This window comes from Panthera leo, chromosome B4 (genome assembly GCF_018350215.1).
Source record: "Panthera leo isolate Ple1 chromosome B4, P.leo_Ple1_pat1.1, whole genome shotgun sequence".
Taxonomy (NCBI): domain Eukaryota; kingdom Metazoa; phylum Chordata; class Mammalia; order Carnivora; family Felidae; genus Panthera; species Panthera leo.
The window spans coordinates 19,275,081-19,301,020 of record NC_056685.1 but is presented as its reverse complement, the minus strand read 5'-3'; the positions used below and the strand labels follow the sequence as shown (position 1 = coordinate 19,301,020).

The 25,940-nt window shown below is 45.4% G+C and overlaps 1 protein-coding gene across 1 annotated transcript in view; it reads left to right on the top strand.

Annotated features, from left to right (window-relative positions):
* LOC122223937 (LIM zinc-binding domain-containing Nebulette-like) overlaps window positions 1-25,940 on the top strand; it is a 200,513-nt gene that overhangs the window by 111,902 nt on the left and 62,671 nt on the right. The window contains exon 3 of the mRNA XM_042945057.1: window positions 15,402-15,486. Coding sequence (XP_042800991.1) covers window positions 15,402-15,486 — 85 coding nt within the window. The remainder of the gene's footprint in view (window positions 1-15,401; window positions 15,487-25,940) is intronic.

Here is a 25,940-nt window from a genome sequence, read left to right as displayed (position 1 = left end):
GGGTGCCTGGGTAGCTCAATCAGTTAAGCGTCCGACTCTTGATTTTGGCTCAGGTCACAATCCCAGGGTCATGGGATCGAGCCCCGCGTCGGGCTCTGTGCTGACAGCATGGAGCCTGCTTGGGATTGTCTCTCTCTGCCCTTCCTCCACTCATGCTCTCACTCTCTCTTTCTCAAAATGAATAAATAAACAGCTAAAAAAAAAAAAAAGCCCTCCGCCACCATTTTCTACTTTGTTCTAGTACTGGGCTGGGAGGTAAGATGCCTTTCTTACTGTGGGCCCTAATCAGAATTTTGAAAACTAACTTTGTTAGGTCATTCTCAGCTGCCGTTGAATTTGGTGTATCTTGAATCTTCTTGTTATCATGGAAAATGTCCCGTATTATATTTTCAAAAGATGGGTTCAGATCTGAGTGTCTGCTTGACTGAAAATGTCATGTTTTTGTCCTCAGAGTTTGACGGGGTATAAAACTGTTTTCTCTCAAAATTTTGTTAAAGAGAAGACTGATGGTGTTATAACTTCACACACACACACACACACAAAACCAACAAAACTTCATCCTTTTTTTGTGTGTTACTGAAAGCTTTCCGCTGATTTTCTTTATTTTTAGAAATCTGAAATCTCACTACGGGTACATTTTGTAGGGATATTTTTGCTTTTGGGCTGGACACTTAGTTTGTCCTTAGAGCTGAAGGTGTGAACGTTTTTCATTTACTCTCTTCTTTGTTTCTGAACCTCCTGTTAAATGGACTTGTTTACAGATTTCTTAGTTTTTCTCTCATATTGCCCATCTCTTTATTTTTTGGAGAGTTTTTTTCCTCTCTAATTTATCTTGAAGATAACCAGTTCACGTATTTATCCCATCATTGAATTTCTCTATTGGCTATTTTATTTCAACATCATTTTATTTATTTATTTATTTATTTATTTATTTATTTATTTGAGAGAGAGAGAGAGAGAGAGAGAGAGAGAGAGTGGGGCAGAGGGGCAGAGAGAGAGAGAGAGAGAGGGAGAGAGAAAATTCCAAGCAGGCTCCACACTCAGCATAGAGCCCGACACAGGGCTCCCTCCCACGACCCTGGGATTGTGACCTGAGCCGAAATCAAGAGTTGGACGCTCGACCAACTGAGCCTCCCGGGGGGCCCAACATCCATATATTTTTAAATTCACTTCAAAAATTTTAGGTAGAGTATAATTTGCTCTTTTTGGAGTATGGTCCTGTGAGTTTTGACATGTGCGGATAGTTGATTGGCCACCACCATGATCAAAATACAGAACACTTCCATACTCCAAAGAATTCTCTCCTCATGTTCCTTTGTAGTCCGCTCCCCTCCCCCCCACCTCCCCGTCCATGTGAGTCATTAATTTCAAGTACATTTTTCTTTTTAAATCTTCTAGCAACTCATTGGCGTTTTTGATCCATAGCAATTTGATATTGATGTTGCTGTAACTTGATTCTTGTAATATTCTGTGTAATACGATATAATATTCTCTGGGATGATTTTCAGAGTCCTTACGCATGCATTGCGTTTCCTCCAGGGTTGGCTGTGTTCTCTTGTGTGCACACACAGACATACTCTCATCTTTACGTTTTTGTCCATTTCTTTCTTACCGTTGGGTTTTCTTACACAATTGGGGCTCGTTGGCTGTCTGTCCATTTTGATGATGGAAGAGGAGGCTGAAGAGTATAGGAAGCTGGCCTGGGTCTCCATGGCACTTGGGGGGTCTGAGTCCACAGCAGGGATTACCCTGGAGAGAAAATGGCACCTGTGGCCTTCTGCAGGCTGGGCGTGACCAGGGCGGTCACCCCACCAGCTTCCCGGGTGCACACACGGGGCCAGTTACGGTGGAGACTCAAAGTCCAGGAATAAACTAACAACACAGAAACAAACATAAGCAAGGAAGGCTGTGCTCTGTGGGTTGGGTGTTTTAGAATATCTCTCCTCCCCGACACCGTGACTCATGTAGATGTCCACAGGTCACCTCATGGCCTGTCCTTCTCATCACAGGCCTTAAGACAGGATTTGTCCAGAGGCTCACCTCTCATTTTCCTCAGAGACAGGCCTAGGTGTCTGCGTGGGGTAAACACCTCTCCGGTGGAGCCCGGGGAATATGCTGTGTACAGGGAGTAAATGGAGAAGGGAAGGAGCCTGAGGAGCTGGTCCGAACACGGTTGTCAATAGCCTGGAGTGGCCCTGGGGACATTTCCAGAGCCCCCTTTCCTTATTAATCTGACCCTGTCTGGTGACTTTCAACTAAGGTATCTTTAATCTTCACTCTGCCGGTGCTTTTATTCTTTTAAACAACTAACACTCTGTGTGTGTGTGTGTGTGTGTGTGTGTGTGTGTGTGTGTGTATGCGTGAGTGTGTGTAATATACATATGTATGTACATTTAAAAATATTCCCAGTGCACCTGGGTGGCTCAGTAGGTCGAGTGTCCAACTCTTGATTTCAGCTCAGGTCATGATCCCAGGGTTGTGGGATCGAGCCCTCTGTCAGGCTCATGCTGCCTGTGGAGCATGCTTGGGATTCTTTCCCTCTCTCTCCCTTTGCCCTTCCCCCGCTTGTGTCAGTGCTCTCTCTCTCTCTCTCTCTCTCTCAAAAAAAAAAAAAATTCCCTTGGGCTTTGGGTGGGAGGCGCTTGGTTTGCCTTTTGCGGCAACTCTGTTGAAGTTCTGTGAGTCAGACATATTGAAGCTAATATGTACAACTTTGAAGGCAATAATTATGTTTCTTTTAAGACGCCAAACTTACTTCAGGCCTTGCATAGAGTCCTTCTTTCCTTCCCATGCCATTAATCTGTGATGAAAACATTTAAAGCTGCACACTTTTCTCTTCATACTTGGCACTGGGCACAGTAGAATAATGGCCTCTTGGGTGTTAGTTCAATTATACAATCACATAGCCGGAAAAAAAGTACATTTAAAGAAGAGTTGATCTATTTTGTGGTTAGGTCGTGCCTTCAGGTACCTAGGGAAGGAATGTGGCTTGCTCAGGGAGTTGTTAGAAGAGGCAGAAGGGACAGGTGGGAACACAGCAGTTGATGATGTTATAGATGACATTGAGTTCATTTTCTTTAACACATCCTGGTGTGAAAGATCCCCATTTTGGTATGATTTCTTTTGTTTTCCCTCAGTCTGCTTATTCTGCACTTGATTTAGCCAAAAGGCCGAGAAGCGATCAGTCTGCTTATTCTGAAACCACATTAAATGAATTTAGGGTAGGGGGCGCCTGGGTGGCTCAGTCGGCTAAGCGTCCGACTTCGGCTCAGGTCATGATCTCGTGGTTCATGAGTTCGAGCCCTGCATCGAGCTCCGTGCTGACAGCTTGGAGCCTGCTTCAGATTCTGTGTCTCTCTCTCTCTCTGCCCCTCCCCTGTTCATGCTCTCTCTCTGTCTCAAAATAAATGAATAAACATTAAAAAAATAAAAAAATTGAATTTATTGTACACAGTTTAGAACTGAACACATCGAAGTGTGTTGAAGAGTTCCCCTGCTCTGTAAGAATATTTCCCTAATTGCAGAGTGGAGGCCAATGCTTACGTAGATTTTAGTTTCTCGATATTACTTTAATAGCCTGAAAAGTTAGGAAACAACGGATCTGCCAATGGTCAAAGAAGTAGAGTCTGCTGGTGGCAAGCCGATTGAGCCTGAGGTCTAGGATGTTTGGCAGTGGTTGCCTGGTGTGCTGTGTTGGGAAGACTGTTGGTTCTTTTCTGGGTCCTTCAGACGGAGCGGCGTGATCAGTGACGTCTGCCTTGAGCACGGAGGCAGCGTAGTGTTGGGTCTTCTTACAATTATTCATTATTAGTTCCCCAGGATTTATTTGGCTTGTGTTTGGGCCAAACATTTATCTGTGAGTCTGTAACATTTTTATGGAGAATATGCAGCTGGGTGGGATATTACATTTTGAGTTGTATATAGGCCTTTTCTTAAAGACAGAATTATTTGATTCTTTTCCCCCTTCTTCAGGCCTGAAGTAATTATTTTATTGTTACTGAGCACTTGAGCAGGTGCTATATTTATTATTATAGGAATATAATGTGATCTTTTCTGTGTTCCAAAGGTGGTTTTCCTCTAAACCCGGTTTTTAATACTTTTCAGACTCTAAGAATGTCTTAGATACTTGAGTCCCGAATCTGCATGTATTCTTGGCCATAATCACCTGTGGCATTTGATGTTCTGGGCACAAATCACAGAGCTGTTCAGCCAGTATCAGCGACAGCCTAGGGAATAGACTGTCCTCCAAAAGCTCATATTTTTCTTAAACAACCTCTTTGTGTGTGTGTGTGCGCATGCGTGTGCATGTATTAATTTCTCACCTTTTATACCGTTCTTCAAAATCTAGGTGACATGTTCCAATAGCTGATAAGCACTTCACAGTGTGGGAGGTCAGGTTACCGTGTAATCCCTTTGATAACGCCTTCTTTTGTAAACACGCAGTAGAAGTTACAATGGAGTCCCGCGGAGGAAGGAAATCAAAAGGTGGCAAGTTCTTTGACCCTTCCAGCCAGCAAGAGAATTTGGTAAATTGTTAGACAGGTTATCGACTGCCCTTTAGAGAGCCAGGGGTTTGCATTCCGGACCTCCTGTCAGCTCGGGCTTGTATTTCATGTGTGAGAAGCCTGCATTATCATAATCCATTTTTCGCTTCTATGTGACCTACCGGCAGCTCTCATAAGCCTCCTTTCGGAAGAGCATTCCCCATTTACTTGCTCTAATTCACTCTTTTTTTTATCATAAAATTGATGTTTTGCAACCAGAGCATTATGTGTGAGTTGTTTATGGAGGTGCTTACAGGGAAGATTAGCGGAAGAATTAAGAAAGAGGTGATGGCCGTGGAAGGAAATTTACATACAGACATCGCATCGGTGACACAGGAAGATAGCAAACGGTGCATTTAAACCCCAAGATCCTGAAGAATGTCTGGAGTAGACGTGTCTTTGGCTGATGTTGAATAGTGCTCATGGTAAACTAACAAATTTTTAATTAAAGGGTTCTAGTAGGTAGAAAATGCCCAGATGGACCCCAACATGTAAAAAAGATATCTTAAAGTGTCTCTACCCATTAACTGGTGATTCCCTGCGCAGTACTCAATCTGGAATATCAGCAGAAGTAACGTAAAATTATTGATTTACTCAGGTTACCATCGGAGTCTTAAAACATTTCATGATAACTTTTTTTTTTTTTTTTTACTTATACAGTTTTACACACCGGAAAAGGTAACCCCAGTAGGGTTGTTTTTGAGAATTATTAATTGAGAATTTCCTAGGAATGTTTTTCAAGGGAAAAACTTCCAGGTTTTCTCCTCTCATGTATTATTTTGCCTCATGGCTCTTTAACGAACCAAACCTTTCCAATGCAATGATGGTGAATTTGAAGATACTCCCTGGGGAATGGAATCTACCCGAAGACTAGGAACGTGAGCACACACACACTTTGCCTTGGAGAACGGAGTGAGGGAGCCCAGCCCCTGGCCTTTGGGTGTCCAGGCTTTCTGAAGTTTGGGCTCTAGCGGGGAAGGAAGATGGCCCCGGGAAACTCTCTGATGTGTCTGGCAAAGTGTGCTCAGGCAGGAAAAGCGTTTACAAAGGAGAGTGCGCTGCTGTTTTCCATTCTTGCCGTGGCAGCCTGGTGCTGGCTTCAGTTCCGATTTTCTAGGCATTGGAGGAGGCCTTCCTTAAACAAATCTGTTAGCATTTTAGTTTTTGGGAGAACACCGCGCAACTTAGATGTAAACGCACCAGTTCAGACTTCAGTCTGAAGCTGTTCCATCTCATCCATTCCTGGGGTCCCCTACCCCTTCAGGAGTCGGGGTGCTTTGGTCCGGCCTTCACAGCTGGGCCTGCCTCGTGTGTCCTCGTGTGCTTCTTCCTGTTGGTCCTTTGCCATTAGAAACCTCTCTGGGCAGAATGCGAAGCTCTTTAAAGGGGCCCCTGGAGCTCAACGCTTTTTCTTCCTGAAGGTGGCTAGCGCTTGTTTCTCTGATTTAGCAGGTGACAGTTGGTCCTGGTCTGGGTTACAGTCTTTCTCTCCTTTCTCCCCCTCTCCCCCTCTTCAGCTTACCTGTCTGCTCCCAGTTTCATTCTGTTACCATTTCTCACTACGTCCGGGTTCAAATGCAAGCATCCTCAGGGAAGCTCCGTCGGAGGGAGTAGGGGTCTATGTAATAGAGTCCGTATCCCAACAGAGAGAGTTTTCCTTTCCTTTTCTGGTTCTGCTCACTCCCCGTGGCACACGTTGGCCTCTGCTTTTTCCTGCTCGTGGGAGCGCTTGGAGGCAGGCTGGTGGTCATCAGTACGCGCTGCTCAGTCCTGCCAGTAACTCACGGCTGAACGTGCCCTGAGACGTTTTTGATGGATGAGTGCTTAGGGGGTACCGGTTGTTGAGTCGGCGGAACGCCACCCCTGTGTGGAGACATCACCAATATTATCGTCACGAATTCCACACTCCCCATGTCTGATGCATTCACTGATTTTGTGTCTCCTTGCTTGACCTGGAAATAATTGGGAAAGGGATGTTGAAACCTCTCACCACGTTGGTGGGTGTGCCAGTCTTCCCCCTATCGATTTTGCACCCTGCGTGTCCATGTGCGTCCCCTCCCCCTTTCTCTCTAAATATACATGCGCACACACATATTTTAAACAACTGATTGAGACCGATATTGGGTACGTTTGTATTTAGGATGATACGTATTTTTTTCGTGCATTGAACCTTTATCACTGTAGTGTTTCCAGACTTAATAATGCCTTTATTTATTTATAAAATGTTTATTTCTTTATTTTGAGAGAGAGAGAGAGAGCATGAGTGAGGGAGGCACAGGAAGAGAGGGAGAGAGAGAATCCCAAGCAGACTCCGCGCTCGAAGTGGAGCCCGACTCGGTGCTTGATCTCGGGGCTGTGAGATCACAACCTGACCTGATATCAAGAGTCAGACACTTAACCAACTGAGCCACCCAGGTGCCCCAATAATGCCTTTACTTTTAAAGTGTATTTTGTCTCAAACGGATACAGCTCTTTTATAGGAGAGTGAAAAATAGGACTCTGGGTCTTTCAGCTGGTGTTTTTAACTCATTGATATTTTTGTGATTATTGAATTGTTTCTCCCAGTGGTTAAATGTGTATTTGTCTTGTTTCTTCTGTGCTTCTTTTCTTTCTGTTCTCTTTGTTTTTTATCTTATTGAGTTAGCATTTTAGTACTTTTTAAAAATTTGATTTTCCCTTTCCATAAGACTTGACTTTGTGTATGGTTTTTCATTCTTTGTGATTACCCTTAAAGTATTATCACATTTACTTAAGGACAGCCTAAAATCCAGCAAGATCCTAACCTTTCTTATGAAGAATGGAAGGACCTTAGAATACTTTAATTCTCAGACTACCTTCTCAATGTGATTGTCCAGTATTTTTGCTTTTTCTTTTTTTAAGCTTTTTCCTTAAAAAAAAACCCAAACCCAAATAATAGACATCGTTACTATTCCACACAATGTGTATGTGTGCACTTACCATTTTATTTGCTTTACTGTTCCCTTTTGCATTTCAGCTTGTTCTTCTGGAGTTATTTTCTCTCTTGCTGAAGTGCATCCTTTATAAATAAATTCACAGAAGATAATCTCTCTCAGATTTATTTTAAAATGTTTTATTTTTTGAAGATATTTTCAATGATATGAAAGAATGGAGTTGTTCCGATTTGGGAGAAATACTCAAAATTGTGTTTAGACTTTCTGTCATTTCCCCACCATCCAAAACCATTATGATCATGGTCCTTGGATCTTTGGTTAAGAGTGGAGCACGAAAAGATGGCCCAAAGCAAAGTCATTAGGTCCTGATCTAATTCAGAAAGGCAGGGCTGAAAAGCCAGTTTTTAATAACGGGAAGTCCGAACTTTGGACTTTTATTTTTTTTTTTTTTTTTATTTTTTTTTTTTTAATTTTTTTTTTTTTCAACGTTTTTTTATTTATTTGTGGGACAGAGAGAGACAGAGCATGAACGGGGGAGGGACAGAGAGAGAGGGAGACACAGAATCGGAAACAGGCTCCAGGCTCTGAGCCATCAGCCCAGAGCCTGACGCGGGGCTCGAACTCACGGACCGTGAGATCGTGACCTGGCTGAAGTCGGACGCTTAACCGACTGCGCCACCCAGGCGCCCCTGGACTTTTATTTTTAAACTTTTTTTAGAGAGAGAGAGTGTGAGCAGAGGAGAGGGGCAGACGGAGAGAGAGAATCTTAAGCAGCCTCCAGGCTCAGTGCAGAGCCTGACGCGGGACTCGATCCCACGAAGGGTCATGACCTGAGCCAAAATCAAGAGTCAGGTGCTCAACTGATTGAGCCCCCCAGATGTCCCTGAACTTCGGCCTTTTAAATGTTTTTAAGAGATAAAATGGCTTTTTATTAAAGTAGATAATATATTTAAAATGCTAATATCATTTTTCTTTCATTAATGATGTGTTGTTAGGAACAACGAGTCATATGTTGGGGGTCCCCAAGAACACCCCCAGGTTTGATGATTCTTGAACGGGTCTCTTAGGACTCAACACAGAGTTATACTCATGGCTATGATTTATTACAATGAAAAGATACAAAGCAAAATTAGCAGAGGGAAAAGACGTATGGTGCCAAGGCCAGAGGACAGCAGAAACAAGCTTCCGGAGTCCTCTCCCAGAAGAGTCACACAGGATGCACTTAATTCCCCCACCAACAAGTTGTGACAACATGTGTCAAATGTTGCCAACCAACACAGCTCATTAGAGACTTAGTTCCTAGGACTTTCGCTGGCGGCCATTCACAGAGACACCTTTTGCCTAGTAGGTACTCAAATGCCAGACTCCCAGAAGGAAAGCAAATGTTCAGCATAAACCATACTGTTTGTACAAACAGCTTAGGCACCGTGTTATCCGTTAATGGTGGTGGGAACCGTCCCCAAATCCAAGTTCTTAGAAACCGGCCAAGGACCAACCTTGTAGGCTAGCTTTTCAAACAGAGTGCTCAGGCCTGCTGTGCTAACTCTTTCCTGCACAGGGCCCATAAGGAAATGATGATGTAATAACAAATTATTTTGACACCTGAATTCTGCTCTCACACTTTCTAGTTTGAGTGGCACTTTAACGCGGTCAAGTCAACAAAAAGCTACAGAGGGAAGAATTAAGTGCTCATGAGGGAGAAGGCTCAGACAGGAGTAATTGACCCGCAGCGTGGCCTAGGATTTGGGGGAAGTGTGTGTTGGGGGGGGGCGTTGTTTGACTTTGCCAGTGAAAACGAAGATACCAGATTGGTTAGAAAGAGCTGGCAGTTTTAATATTAGTGGCCTCCTCTCATGTTAGAGATTTATATATGTTATTTAGGGCTGTCCTGCCTCAGCAGTATTGACTTTCGGACAGGACACGCCTTTGTTGGGGTGCGGGTGCTGTTCTGTGTGTTGTGGGATGTTTCCCAGCACCCTACTCACTAGATGCCAACAGTATGCACTACCCCAGCACCTGCCCTAAACCAAAGGCAGTCAAAAATGTCTCCCGACCTTGCCTGTTACCAAATGTCCTGTGCGAGAACCACTGTGTTAATGCACAATTTACAATAAATAAACTCATAAAGACCTTGACTTTACATGTCTGAGCGGCTCACTGATATCTCACGCCTACGGTAGTTTACGTATGGGAAGGTCTTTTGTGTCGTTTGCCAGCAACCTCGCGAGAGAGCCAGGAGTATTTTATCCTTACTATATAGACGAAGGTGATGAGGTCCTGAGGTTAAGTCACTTTGCCGTGCAGAGCATAGAGGAAGTACTACTACTTTATTGGGTGCTTCCTGTGAGCTAAACATTGTTTGAAATGCTTTACAGGTGTTCATTTTGGACTAAGCTCAAGAAGTGCCATCCTAGTGTTGATTTTATAGATGAGGAAATTGAGGCCAGAGAGGTTAAGAAACCTGCCCGAAGGCACACAGCTAGCGGGTGGAAGATCCAGGTCCAAACTCAGGAAATCTGGCTTCAGGGCTCATGGCCCCCCCCCCCCCCCCCCGCCCCCAGCTCTGGATGAAAAGCGAGGTCCTGGATGTTCACGTTCTCCAGACTGTTCCGTCTTCTAACCATGGCCGTGGAGGTTGCGATTTGCTTACACTGCTTTTCTCACTCTGACCAGCTCAGTGGTTTGCATATAACTTTTCCTCTGTTTGAATCAGCTAAATCTCTCCGAGATAAAAATTGGAAGTCTTCTTTCTAGAACCTAACTTTGCTGTTTCAGATGTTGTCTTCTGTTATTATCTTGATTCTTTCTCTTTTTATTTTGATTATAGCATTTCATGGAAATCTGGGTTTGTTGCAGCTGGCAGCCTAGTTTGATACATATACTTCATCCAATTCCTGTGTACTTCAGCTAAGAGACTTCTATTTATGATGCTTAAACATTCCACAGTATTCTCCAGATCTTTCCACAGGCTGTCAATGTATTATATGCCGTATTTACACAGTTACATTTCATTTTCCAGGAAATTTATTAATGTACCAATTCATCCACCCCTTCTTTTGAATTTTTTTTTTTTTACCTTTTTCCTGGTTCTCTTCGAACATCCATTCCTCATGGCTTCTATCTTATATACTGACCCCTAATAGGGACAAGGAGAAAATGTTCCTCCTGTAAGCCCTGGTGAAGAGATCTACTTTCATTAAGATTTCCATTCAAGACATTTATTTTCGGAAGACTTCCTACTACCACTTGAACATAGTATTTGGAAAGAGCTAGAAATAACTCTACAGTACCATCAATGAATTTGCAAATGCTTTGCTTTGCTGTTCATATGATCCCATGAGGGACCACTGGGCCCTCAATATATTTCTACATCTGTTTTTTTTTTTTTTTTTTTTTTTTTTTTTTTGTAGCTGTGGTGTTGGGTAGGGAAGAGTTGAGGTTGTGACTTCAGAGCAGAATATTGTTGGATTAGTGCAGGTGGATGTTACTACATAGACACGGTGTTGAGAAATCCGTTATGTTACTCGTGATCCCTACTAGTGTCAACTAGAAATTCCTTCTTTCCCCCAGCATTTATTATTTTGGTTAGTAACTGTAAATTGGATTTTTTCTCCCAGGTCAAATTTTAGATAATTTCTGCCTGTTATGCACCTTTAGGCAAAGCTATGGTATATACGCATGAACCCATCACTAACAGAACCTTTGAGGACTGGAAAAAAAATGCAGAATATTGCCGATGTGTTTATAGTCCTCACTGTAATCGCACGGCACGTTAGGGTGGCTGCTTTGGCCACCTGGTCGGCATAGTGCGTCTTCTAAAACAACTACGACAACAAAACAGCAGAAACTTTTCGAAATTTTTTTTTTCCTGTGTAACCCTTGACCAGATAAAACTCAGTATGGGATGCCAGAGTCAGGCTTGTAAAAGTGTCGTTTTGTTTATATGCATGTACTTAAATTTTTTTTAATGTTTATTCTTTTTTTTTTTTTTTTTTGAGAGCGAGAGAGAGACAAGAGTATGAGTTGGGGAGGGGCAGAGAGAGGGAGACACAGAATCCGAAGCAGGCGTTAGGCTCCAGAGCCGTCGGCGCAGAGCCTGATACGGGGCTCGGACCCACGAACCACGAGATCATGACCTGAGCCGAAGTCAGAGGCTTAACCGACTGAGCCACGCAGGCACCTCTATACGCGTATACTTTAAAGCTCAGATCTGCCGCCTCTTCTCATTGTCAAGTCAAATGGTAGAGAATAATTAGATTGTTTTTGGAAGTGATACCCCAGAATGAGAGGTATGTGCGGCAAGGGAGGTTTCGTTATATCCGGATAGAACTTGTTTTTAGAACTTGTTTAGATAGAACTTGTGTGGAGGAAATGCAGGTGCACACAGAGAAGCAGTAACGGGTTGTGCACCTGCCCCTCCAACAGTTCACTGTTCCACCTCAGGATGCTGTTTAATTTAAAATTCTGCTTAGTTATGGGGCGCCTGGGTGGCTCAGTCGGTTAAGTGTCCGACTTCGGCTCAGGTCACGATCTCGCGGTCCGCGGGTTCGAGCCCCGCGTCGGGCTCTGGGCTGATGGCTCAGAGCCTGGAGCCTGCTTCCAATTCTGTGTTTCCCTCTCTCTGCCCCTCCCCCATTCATGCTGTGTCTCTCTCTGTCTGAAAAATAAATAAATGTTAAAAAAAAAAATTTATAAAAAAAAAATAAAATTCTGCTTAGTTTTAAAATTATATTTACCTAAAAGTTCCTGTTTGATTTTTAAAAAATGTTTATTCATTTATTTTGAAAGACTGAGTGGGGGAAGAGGCAGAGAGAGATAAAGGAGACAGAGAATCCCAAACACGCAAGGCTCGAACTCACCAACCTAGAGATCATGGCCTGGGCCCAAACTAAGGGTCGGACACTTAACCCACTGAGCCCGCCCCCCGCCCCCACCCAGGCGCCCCTGTTTGATTTTTAATTAAACATAAACAGGCAGGAGCAGGTTGTCCCCCAATGTCTGTCCCCAAACGGAGGTAACTGGTCCGTTAGACCAGCAGGGTCTCAGCGGGCGAAACTGCCTGTGACACATTCGAGGGTAGACTTTCATTACAGTTTTCAAAGTAGTTAAAATAGATATGTAAAATTTTTGAATTAAACATTGCGGAATCCCTGAAAATCTCTGTGAAACTTTATTCCACAGAATGTATTTTGGGGAAAAAAAAAAAAGCACATGTGCTAAATTGTTATTTTAGCTTTAAATTATAGCAAGGCATAGTTGCTACATTTGGAAGTCCGGTGAAGTTCAGTTGTCCAAGACTGATGTACAAATATTCCAGAACATACCGAAATCATCTATCCAGCTTCCCCTGTGAGCAGCACTGTTCAGTAGTAGTCCCCAAAGGGTGTGGATGACCCAAAGGCTGTGACTCCAGGGTGCGTAGAGGGAGGAAACCTTGTGGGCTATGCCCTCCTCCCTTGAAAAGAATACTTTTTTTAAAAGTTTATTTATTTATTTTGAGAGAGAGAGAAAAAGAGAGAGGGAGAGAAAGAGACAATCCCAAGTAGTCTCCACACGGTCTGCACAGAGCCCGTGGCAGGGCTCGATCTCACGACCCTGGGATCATGACCCGAGCCGAAATCAAGAGTCAGACGCTTAGCCAAATGAGCCACCCAGGCGCCCTAATACTCTAGTTTTGACCAACATTCGAAACAGACTTGACTGTCTAGGTCCGCGGTCTGGATTAGAAGGTGGAAACCAGAAGCGAAGGAGACCATACGAGGCTGAGTGCTGTGTGGGAAAAGTGATCTCTTGACGGCCAGAAGTCATTTGCGCACCATGATTTCCTATGATCGAGGCCACCCCAACCTTGGTAGACTTTGAAAACACTAGTGCTTTGCATCGTGCTCTGTTAATGTCTCTGTCTACAAGGAGAGTAGGTATAGTGCCGTATAAATAGTGGGGCGGAGAGGACTTTTGAGAAACCACAGGAAGAGACGCAGGGTGGACATCACTAATGAGAGGGGCCAGGGAGGAGGTTCTTGGAGGGACAGCTCTGAGCACCACAGCTTTGGTGGTGATTGAGTCACAGCAGCTAGTGATACACGCCCCCTCCCCCCGTGCAAGCCAAGTGTGGGGGGGGGGGCAGCCACGAATCAGGGTTTGTACCCTTACCCACACAGAGGGAGCAGAGGCCCCTCACTTCACCTCTAGGAGGACCTGTGTGTTTGCATATGTGTGACCATCTATTACGTAACATGGTGAAGCTTTCCTGTAGCTTGATCGCGTACTCTGGTCATATGGCTGATTGTTACCTCCCCCTGTCTCCTACCTTTCTTTCCTTCTTCCTTCTTTTCTTCCTTCCACAAATATTTACACATATTATCGAAGTCATATTAGGAGCTGGATGCCGGTAGGGGCTGCACGTGCTCTGACAAGGGGCAAGACAGCCTGTTCTTGCTACGATGGAACTTGCCTTGTACTGCGAGCTGGAGACATGTCCGTGGGAGTGTACAGATGAATGGGATGAGAATTACGATGGGAAGGACTCCTGGAAACAGTGACGTGTAGGACGAGACCTAGGCGATGAGGAAGTGTCAGCCAGAGAAGCAGGGCCTGAGGAGGGAGGAGTATTCTGGTCCAGGAGAGCGGCGTGTGGCGAAGAGGTGGGAAAGAGAAGGGTGAGCTCCATGGGTGGAACGTGGCGAGTGAGCAGGAAGACTTCAGAGGGCGATCGTGGAACCTCGGAAGACAGGAGACTGGACTTTATTCTCAGATCAATGGGGAGACGTTGAGCGGTTTCACTCAGAGGAGTAATGTAATCATACGGGCATTTTAGAATGTTTGCTTTGGCACCCTGGCTCAGAAGGGCAAGACTGGCAAGCGTTCTGTTTCCCTGAAAGGAAAATGTGGCCTATCGGGAAAAATGCAGTGGAGATGGAAAGATGTAAACATATCTGGGGCGTACGTAGGAGATAGAATCAATGGACTTGGTGACTGATTGACTGTGTGAGGAGGCAAGATTATGTCCTAGTTTCTGGCTTGGCCAACTGGGCACTTCTAAATGAAAGAGTGGATAAGAGGGAGGTGCTTGTCTTGGAGGTGGGGTGGGATATCGGACAGCTGAGTTTCAGACTGGTTGAGTTTATGGTGGCTGTGGAACATACACAGGAGGAAATGCCAGGGGGTCTGAGATCTAGGACAGAACGCTGGGCTAGGTTTGGGAGTAATCGGCATACACGTAGCGATCACCCGCGGCTGTGAGTCACTGAGATCACCCAGGTGATCACTCAGATGTAGATCACCCTGAAGGGGGAAGGGCAAACCGAGAGGAACCCACAGGAGACAGAGAAGGAACAACCAGAGGGGGAGAAGCCAGTCCGGCAGTGTGCGGTGACACAGAAACCAAGAGAGAGGACATTTCCAGATGGAGCGGTGGTGAAGCAAGAGGAAGACAGAAAGATGGCTGCTGCATGTGTCTACAGGGAAGTCCTTAGAACTTTGAGCAGAGAAACTTCTGGAAGCAGGAGGTAGAAGCCTGAATGCGTGGTGCTGAGGAGAGAGTTGGAGAGGAGATGAGCAGGGACAGTGAGTTGAGGCCTCTCGGTAAGGAAGTTTGGCCGAAGGAGAGAAGAGAGTCTAGCTCCACAGGCTAGAATAGTGTGTGGTTAGAGGGAGAGGTAATAAAAGATAGGAGAGCCTCGAGCATGCCTGGATGCTGATGGGAGGCAGCCAACAGAGTCGAGAAGTCGAGGGTGAGGTTTCGGGGCGTGGCGGGTAACTGGTGATAGAGGGTCATGAGAATGGAGGAGGGACCCAGAATAACGATACGGAGATGGCCTTCGCCAAGGGGAGAGAGACACCTCTTTCCACTGTGATGGGAGGGAAGGATAAAGCAACTGGGTGTCAAAGCATTGCTTTGCAACATAGTATTTTAATTACGTTCTTTTAAAATATTTCTCCACAGGCACTACCCAAAGCAGTCCTTCACCACGGTGGCAGATACACCTGAAAATCTTCGCCTGAAACAGCAGAGTGAATTGCAGAGTCAGGTAACTTCTCGAAAGCCTGTATTTGTTGCACTGGTACCAAATATTAGTCCCAAGGCCACTCTCCTGAGGTTTCACCATTGTTCTGTTTATGCCCGGTCACCGGCTGGTGTGGAGGCCGAAGGCAGGCCTGGGAGGGCATTCTCGGTGAAAGCGCTGAAAACATCTGTTTTATTCCTGGTCTTGGATCATCCTGACATTCCCGGTCCTGTTATTCACATGGGACTAGGGCAACTAAATGAGTTCTGGTCAGAGGAAGTGTTTCCCAACAATATTGATTTATTTGGTCCTAAATATTTAAAAACATTTTATAAATAGCTTTTCCACACCGCATATGTAGGGGAAAGAAGAGGTGTTAACTTGACCCAGTTGCAGTGCGTGTGGGGCTAACACCCTGTCTGTGTATCTCACACCAGCCACTAGCTTTGTTTTCATCCTGTCACGTTATTCCTATTTCTTTCATATGTCACACTGACAGCATGAACAAAGATTAGAACACCACAGTTGGCTCCCACTCAACCATTTTGGATGCAAACTTGCCTTCAATATGGTGAAGCACGCTGGTTAAGACTGGGGATTTAAATTCGGCACTTTCCGCAGGGACACCCCATCTCTTAGGGAACACAGGGCGCTCTCTTTCAGAGACGTTGTCTTGCCTGCCACACTGTGGGAAGATGGGGAACAGCTACGTTGCAGCCCTTTGGTCAACCATGTAGTAAGACAACACCAAGGAGCCGAGGGAGGCGAAGGCTGAGTCTGGCCCCTCCCTGCTGTGGTTCATTGGTTGGGACATTGGGCCAGCCGCTCTGATTCTCTGTGCTTATGTAAAGTGAGACCCGCTATCCGTCTGTCTTATCTCGTCTACCCGTCTTGGGTGGCTGCAGGTATCCAACAGGTCGTGAGGTGCGAAAGCATTTTGAAAGTTAACAGATTATGTGACCGTGAAGGCTTACTGTTTTTATGATGGTCCCCGAAAATCCTCGAAATGAAAAAAAAAAAAAAGGGAGAAGCGCAGAATTTGCAAAGGAAAGAGGTACCTGGCTGATACGCTTTGAAAATGCTTAGTTGTGGCCATTCTAAATGACAGCGGTCGGCTCTCGGTGGTAGCGGATCTCATTATCTCTGTGCAGGTTTATGGGACCACGGGGGCGATTGTGGTTCCCTCCACCCTCTTTCTGTGGGTCTTGGGACCACTTCTCAGTCCGTTTAGTTGGGGGAGCTAGAACTCAAAGTAGAGTTTGCTGTCAGCAGCACCATGAAGACTTGGTTGGCAGTTAGTTTTTGGTTCTGTAAAATGCTAATTCTTGTGTGCTAAGCCATTAGTTCAAAAAATTGAGTGCTGGCCAAAGAGAGGCAGTGTCGCCGAGCCGGCAAGAACACCCCTGCTCGTTCACACTGTGGAGGGTGCCAGGACTTGGCTGTGGTCTGTGCAGATCCAATATGCCTTTCTTCTCATCAAGTTAGGATTAATTAGATAATTCTGGAGGAGTACTTCGAGCACATTGGAAAACAGAACTAAATCAAGCAATCAAATATTTGTTTCCTGCCTATTACATGTCCTTGTTCTGTGCAAAAGAATTCATAATTAGTTAATCTTCCCTTCACAGAGCTCACAGGGTATGTGAGGAAACAGGACTAATAAACCAGCCCCCCCCCCCCCCCCCCCCCGACACCAGCCCCACCAGAATGGCTATCTTTTATTTACAGTAAGGATTCCAAAAGGGAGGGATGAGTGCCGGTGGGATTGGTCTCTGGTTCCCGCCAGAGGTGGGATTGGAGTGGACCCTTGAGGGTTGAGAAAGGATCGGATATGAACACCTGTCTGCTTCCTTGGAAGGCACACCGCTCCCTGTGGGTTCAGTCAGTGGCGATAGGTGCCTGAGCCGGGCCCAGGAACAAGCATTTACTGTTTTCCTGCCACGTGCCCGGTTCTGGAAATGCAAAGAAAAGGAGCTCACTGTTTCACGAAAGGCTGGTTTTATTCTCTGTCACAGAGCAACCTGCAAGCTTCAGAAGGTGCCGATAGGGTGGTGGCACGGGGCTGATAGAGGAAGGCACAAAGCACCGTGGGGTCTCAAAACAGTGGGCGGGTGAAGGCGTCCGATTTTCTTTAAGATTTTGTTCCAGTGTCATCGCTGGAAAGAAATGTAGGACTTCATCGGGCCGACCGTGTGGGGAAATTCAACTCGGTTCAAGAAACACGGACTGACTCTGCACTATTGCAATGAACTATGCGGGGCATTGGGGATGTGAAAGCCTCCTCCTCATCGTCAGCCTTGCTATATTCTGGGCACAGAATTTTACACGTGTTGTTCCATTTGGTCTCAAACAGCCCCACGGAGCAGGTATTTATGATTACTATCCCTATTTAGATGAAGCACTCAACCTTTAAAGAGTCAGATAACTTGTCCTTGCAAACTTGGTAAGCAGTTGAACTTGGAATAGGCCTACATTTTGTGAGCCCCCGTTATCCGCCCTCTTAACCAGTGTTCTGGTCCTTTGGCTCAGAGGGCGCTCAGAAAAGGAGATCCGCGAGCAAATGGTTGCAGCACAAGGTGGTAGTTCAGCTTATGCAAAGGTACTTTTGCTATGTGCAAAAGTCACGCAAAGGAAGAAATCCTCCTCCTCTTCTTTATTAGCAGCTGTATTTTTCTGGGTGACAGATGAAAATACTTCTGTAAGAGCATTTCTGCTTTGGCAAAGGCGTAGAAAGGGATCTTCCCAAATGGTAACGTTCATGAATGGCAGTTGATTTAATTTTAGCATTTTAAATAGTTTGCTTCTGCGGCACAGCATTACCTTAGTGTTTGGACATCAAGAATTCTGAACAGCTCAACCGTTTGGGTGGAAAATTGACTTTTAGTATTTTATTTACTTGTTTATAGTCATTTGCGATACTAAATGAGTTAAGCCTGTGCCAAATCTCAAGTTTGAAATCCTCTTTTAGAATTGTTTGGTTAAAACTAGTTCTTTTGGGGGTGCCTGGGTGGCTGTCGGTTAAGCATCCAACTTTGGCTCAGGTCATTATCTCATGGTCCATGAGTTTGAACCCCGCATCGGGCTCTGTGCTGACAGCTCAGAGCCTGGAGCCTGCTTCGGATTCTGTGTCTCCCTCACTCTCTGCCCCTTCCCCGCTCATGCTCTGTCTCTCTCTGTCTCAAAAATAAATAAACATTCAAAAAAAAAAACAAAAAACAAAACGAGTTCTTTTGTTTCAGCTCATTAGCTTACCAAATGGGCCAAAATGGAGGAAAAACAAAAACGAAATTTTGGTTGAACCTGAACAGTTATTTATAGAGACACATTGTGATCTTCTCCCTTTTCTTCCTTCATCTTTTTGGTTCTTAGTTTCTGAGAGGGTTGTAGACACTTCCAACAACTTTTTTTTTCCTCCCCTGAGTGTCAAACCCTCTCAAGCTTTTTTGGGGGGATCTGTATTAGGTGCCAGATTGTCATAATAAAATGATGAGAAATATTGGAGAATAAACAAGCAAACCATGAGTTAGCTTTTCAGAGCTGGTGGTGGCACTGCTTTCCAGGCTTTCTCCAGCTGGCATGCCACTGGAGCCTCAGACGGGCAGACACTGGCTGTGGTGGACAGGGGGACAGGGACTGCCCTGGAAACAGGCAGTTGAGTTGGTGGGGAGGGAGAGGGGGAAGGACTTCCACTGTCACTTAACTCCTTTTTCATCACAGATCACAGGATGGATGGCTTCAAAGAAAGAGGGTACATAGTGGTTCGATGCCCCTGGTGGCCCCTTCTACAAGGAGGAAAAGTCAAACTCTACTTGCAGTGGTATTAGTAACGTTACTAATAGTAATAACTATTAGTTATTAGCATTAGTAACATGCTCGGGATGGGCATAATATCCTTGCCCTGTAGGAAAGTGAGCCGGTGTTGAAAAGCCCTGCCTTGTAAACTCAACTGGAACACAAACACTTTGTAAGTTGCAAAATCCCTAAAGTTTAAAAACTTAAGTGACATGAGGGGGGCCTGCCTGGCTCAGTCGGTTAAGAGTCCGACTCTTGGTTTCGGCTCAGGTCACGATCTCACAATTTTGTGAGTTCGAGCCCGGCACTGGGCTTGTGCTGACAGTGTGGAGCCTGCATGGGATTCTCTGTCTCCTGCTCTCTCTGCCCCTCCCCTGCTCACACTGTCTCTGTCTCTCTCAAAATAAAGAAATAAACTTAAAAAAAAAAATTAAGTGATGTGAGAAGCCCCTTAGGAGAAACATTTTCTTGACGAATTATTTTCAAAGTATGTTGTAGCAAACGTGTCCTGTTTTCAGGCTGTGTAGCATACTCTTTCTGGAAGAAAGGGCACGGATGTTCTGAGTGCCCGGCCCGGGGGTCTGCGGACTTCTAAAATCCGTGGAAAGGGTCGCTCAGTGGCATGGGCAGGGGAAGCTCCGGTAGAAGGAGGACCAAACCCCCATTCCGTCTCCGCCTCTGCCCACTCCCAGGGCCGGGTGACTGTCTCAGGAAACCCTGGCCCTCTGTGGGGCAGAGGTCTGAGAAGCACCGCTCCAAGTGGAACGTTAGTCGCACCCACTTGGTTGTTTATGTGATTGGCTTAGCTGTTTGCAATCATGCCGAAAATAATAGAGATTTTGGGCTCACTGTGTTCTTAAATGGAGTGTGTGTAATTTACGAGCGCGGGTAAGATGAACGATTGAAAATGATTATGGGGAGAATACAAATCATTCTGGAACCCTTGAGTCTTCATTTTGTAATCTGAGCTGATTCTTTTTTAATCTTGCGCGTCTCTGCGGAGGCATAAAGCGCATGGCTCGGAGGGAATACAGTAGATGGGAGCAGGAAGGGTGAGAAGGGAATGTATCTTTTTCTTAATAGGGGACATAATAGTTTAGCGTCTTTGTGGGGGAGAGGAAGACACGTGCTTGCTATAAACCTCTGGACGCTCGAGGAGGTGGTCCTGTGGCACGCTTTCTCTTTCTCCAGCTTGCCCTTGGCAACTTCTGGACCTCCCCATTCTGTGGTTGCATTTCCGGAGGGCTTTTCTCTCAGTTGTCTGCCGTCTAAGCGTCCAGTCAGGTGTTAAGTAACTACCTAACGCAGACCCCTCTCGGGTGACGCTGATCGAGTGTCGCCGGAGACTGACTTCCTTCAAAGCCACGAATCTCTGACTTGGGAACCCCCGTGGCTTTTGAAAGACGATTGGGGAGGTAGTTGGATAGCATCTTCTGAAGGCTTCAAATCCCCTCCCGAGGGCCCCCCCCCCCACCCCGCCATAAATCTGACCTGAATTTCATTGGCCACCGGGCACCATTCAAAGGCCACGTTGGGGACACTGTGGTGAGCAAAGCCCAGATAAAGTTCTCACCCTCAGGGGATCTGTGGTTTAGTCGGGGACAGGATGGTAATAAAAAACTAATCAAAGTGGGTAAAATGGCAACCGGGACAAGGCCTGCAGGGAGGGCCGTGTGTATTCCAATTATGTTTTAAAACATTTGCAGGGAGTAGGAGGCCTGAGTACCTTTCTGCAGACAAATGTGTAATGGGGTCTCCGTCTGGTCTGCTGCATCCTGCTTGGCCATAGACCCCATTTCAAAATGCGTATCAGTTTTCCTTTTTTGTTTCCATTTCCTGAACTTAGCCGACTCTCCTCTGCTCTTCGCCGGGTCCTCTTCCCATCCGTCCCTTATCTCGTCCGACAACCTCAGACTTCCGAACACCAGGACTGTCCCCCCAGATAGTTTTTGTTGGTACTTCTTGTATTCCGCTGATCTTGGACGAGACACCTTTCATGCGTGCCTCTTCTCTGAACCTAATTTTGGCAGCTTTCTAGTTCCCATCTTCTGATTTTTCACCATTGATGCTGTATCCTGATCCCATGGCGATGCTGCCTCCTTCCCGCGACAAGCACCTTCTCCTGGATGTAAAGGTGAAAGTTCACAGGGAGAAGCTTCAGCACGTTCCCTCGCAGGGTTTCGAGGCAGCAAGAATGATGAGAGATTATGTTTCACGTATAGGAAGGGATGAATGTGGGTAAGAACTTCAAAGGAGAAATATTAATGCGGCACGTTTCTTCCAGGGAACCTAGCGTGCTGTGCAGATGTTAACTCTAACCCTGGTAATTTCCCTTAAGGCAGATTGTTTTCGTATTTTGCTTCTGGATAAAATGATGTAAGGGACAAAAATGTCAGTAGTGACAGACAGCAAAATGACCCAAGATGTTTTGATTTGCTGTGTCATGATGGGGTTTTAGAGCTTTTCATCACAGGGGCCTGGTCTTCTCCCCCTCCCCCTCCGGAAATGACCCATATTCTTTCCATCTGGTCTCGCAGTCCTGGCATCGTGGGTCTTTGGTGCCCTCCTGGCTCGTCCTGTCTTCCTTTCCATCACTCCTGCAGCTCATGGTGGCGGATGTGAGTGCTGTACTTTGTGTGGCCGGGCTACGCGCTATTTGTTGTGATTCTGCCGGCCAGAATCAGATTCCTGGTCCTTTAATCAGGCATTTGAATACATAGCCTATTAATTTTGTGGCTCTGGGGTCATGAGTGTAACAGCTATGATGAAGTGAATATTTTAGCAATATCAAATCAACGTGTTTTTCACCTTTCTCTTGTATGAATCGTGTGCTGCCACACCACCTCACTTTGATGGGTCCAGAGAAAGGCGAGGAGCGAACCCCATTTTGAGAAGGATAAAATATGCTCCCATGTGAAGAGGACTGTCCGTCCCTCTTTTGGCCCTGGTAGATTGTGGGAAAAGGCAGAAAAATCAGAGTCTGAAACGGGACCTCCCTGTCTGTCCTGGCCGAAGTGTCCCAGAGGGAAGATGGGGAGGCATGGTGAGTAGGTGGCAGGGGGGCAACAAGCAGAGAAGACCACCCTACAAGACGTACGCTTCTTCCCACCTGAACAGTGAGCCTCCCCGGCATGGTGGGCACGGGGAGAACCTGGGTTTTGTCTTCCAGCATCGGGCGTGGCGTGGAAGGCGATGGAAGTCTCAGCGCACCTCGCAGGGGAAGGCCGAGGGTGCTTGCTGGGGAGGGAGCTCCCACTGCAGGGACAACGTGCCCCTGGAGCCAGGGGTGGCTTACGCAGGCAGGGAGCGGTAGTAGGACCCCCGTGAGGAGAGCCAGATTCGGCAGGCAATGCCACCAAGCTTTTTCCGAGCCAAGGGAAGAATACACCATTGATGTCACCAGCCACAGTCCTCAGTGGACGCTAATGACCAAGAGGTCGAGGAGATGCCACTGTGGCCAAAGGAGTTAGAGGGGAGAATGGGGAGTTGTGAACGTGGATTCAGGACTTCCCTCTGTCTTCACTCTGAAGTCACTGAAGCCCTCCCAGCTCACACCGGCTGCGACGGCATATTGATGGTGGAGACAGGAAGCAAGAGGAAGTCTGAATATACCTAAGCCGTTTACATCATTGAGTGGATTTGGTTTAATGGCTGGGACTAAAGTTAGTTCCTCCCATTTGAATGTGATGGGGACTCGGGAGGAATAGCAGAGCAGCTGTAGGAAATCGACCTTTATTTTGTATCTGAGTACATTGTACGTAAAATGCTAACCTTTGGCTTTTGTGGTGAAATACAGCCCTAGACCGAGAGATCTGGTTTCAAGGGGGCTCCTCGGTGGCTCAGTCGGTTAAGTGTCTGACTCTTGATCTTGGCTCAGGTCATGAGCTCACGGTTTGTGGGTTCAAGCCCCACCTCGGGCTCTGCACTGACAGTGGAGCCTGCTTGGGATTCTCTCTCTCCCTTTCTCTGTCCCTTCCCTGCTCTCTCTCTCAAAATAAATAAACTTAAAAAAAAAAAAAAAAGACAGATCTGGGTTTGAGTCCCGCCTCTGCCACTAAGTGTGACTTTGGGTACCACTGACCTTTGGCCTTTTCAGGACATAAAATAATGGCTTGTACTGGATGATTTTTAAAAATTCCCTCCAGTTGTAATGATCTTGACTGTAGTACAAAAGTGTTCTGCAGTAACATCTCAGGTTAGCAAAGATGAAAAGACCTTAAAGAGAAGGAATCGCCATTCTTTTTTGTCTGCCAAAATAATAATCGTCAGACCTTCCATGTCGTGTGACTATTCCTTTGAAAGCACATTCCCCAGACTAGTCTCAGATATTGGCTGAAGGTCAGAGGTCTGAGAAAGTTGATGGGAAAATCAGTTTTGCTTCGGAAGATGTGTCCAATTTTGCACTAAACATGTTTAAAAATAACAGAGGACAAGAGAAGACAAAAGTAACAGCAGTCATAATATCCATCCATTGATGGCAATTAGTGTCATCTTTAGTTCAGTTGCTCAGGTTTTCTATGTGGAAGTAACTAGAAGTATTAATATACTTTTAAGAAGTGCCTTAGTTATTTTAGCTCATTTCCTTTATGCTTTGCTTTAAATTGTTTTCTTGAGTGGCTTTGATTAGGTCATAGCTTTTGGACGTTAAAAGTCGGTGTTTTCTCGCTACAGGGTTATTGGCTTTTCACTACCCCTTTGTCCTTTATTTTTTTGTTTTTTTTTATTTTTATTTTTTGAGAGAGAGTCGGGGGAGAGAGGGAGAGAAAGTGAGTGGGGAGAGGGGCAGAGAGAGAGAGAGAGAGAGAGGGAATCATAAGCAGACTCCATGTTCAGCACGGAGCCTGACATGGGGTCCGATCCCATGACCCCAGGGATCATCACTTGAGCGGAAATCAAAAGTTGGACCCTCAACCGACTGAGCCTCCCAGGTGCTCCCCACCCCCTGTCCTTTCTAGAAGCAATTTGTTTTGCTAAGCCTGCAGCCTTGAGTTAATTCGGTGGACTCCAGGAATTGCTCAAAGGTGAAAGATAGTGCTGCTCAGCACAGAGAAGCTCAACCTAAAGCCATTTCATTAAGTTAGTAAGCTCATGAGATTGAATATTTCTTAATCCTCAACTGATTAATACTGCTTTTTTCTTAGTAATATGTTCAAAACAATTTTTTTAAGTTTACTTTTATTTATTTTTTGAGACCGAGATAGAGAGTAAGCAGGGGAGGGGCTGAGAAAGAGGGAGACACAGGCTCCAAAGCAGGCTCTGAGCTGACAACAAAGAGCCCGACGCGGGCCTCGAACCCACGAACCGTGAGATCATGACGTGAGCCCAAGTCGGACGCTTAACCGACTGGGCCACCCAGGCGCCCTTGATTGTACTTTATAAGGGAGTATTTCTCACTACAGTGTCTGAAGAGAACGATTAGAAGAATTTCTCTCCTTTCCTCTACCCCTTCCTGGCCTCTCTTTTGATTTTTGGTGAAGTCAGGAGTTAAGATGATGGTAAATCAGAAATTAACACAAATTTGATCCTAACTAGTAGGGAAAATCTGGCTTCCTTTTGATTGACATGCTGCGTTTCCATATATGTGGAATTGTTTTTACTTCAGGGGAGTCTGTAATCTGCAAATAGCTACGGAGGAAGATCTAATAAGCATCTTCAGCTACAGATTTACCTTCCCAAGCACATAGTGTTTTTAGACACCAAACGGCTAAATATACCAAATTTCACACTCTTACTTAAACTAAAGAAGTAAAGGATAGTGAAGCCAAGGATCGTAACCGATTTTTTTTTAATTTGAAATAAGTTAGGAAGAGCTGGTCCCAGCTCCCTGCTTGGTTTTTCAGGCGTCCACTGGATTGTTCCTTGTACAAACCTGATGCGGAGGAAATATTCTGAAGTGGTGACAGAGATTTGGGAGTTATCGGTATGTAGGTGATACAGAAAAGGATGGAAGAAGGGCATGGGGATTATAAAAGAGGGCTGAGGATTAAATCGTGGCTATTAATGGGGTGCCAACGGGTGCAGAAGAATGGGGGCCCCTGAAGGAGACCAAGGACTGTTCAGAGACATAAGAAAAGACCAGGCAGGCTTCAGACGGATAGCACTTCCATACCTAATTCATACCGTAAGTTTAAGAAATACAGTCTATAAGAAACAGTACCCATCAAAGAAATCAGGAGTATTCATTTACTATAGCAAAGGACTGTAAGTTAATAAACGAATTTGCAATAGAGCTTATTTAAGCAAATACATTCTTTTTTTTTTTTTAATTTTTTTTAACGTTTATTTATTTTCGAGACAGAGAGAGACAGAGCATGAATGGGGGAGGGTCAGAGAGAGGGAGACACAGAATCCGAAACAGGCTCTAGGCTCTGAGCTGTCAGCACAGAGCCCAACGGGGGGCTCAAACTCACGGACCGTGAGATCATGACCTGAGCCGAAGTCGGACGCTTAACCGACTGAGCCACCCAGGCGCCCCTAAGCAAATACATTCTTAATGTCTTTAAACTATGGTGGTTTTTGTTATCATATTAACTATACATACATATTATTATATATGTATTATATGTAAATATATATAATAATATGTATTGATGTGTATGCATTTTTAGATTGCATAGTTTGTGTGTGTGTTTTAATTAATTGATTATTTTTGGGTTTTTAGTACAGTTTGATTTTATTCTTTTTTT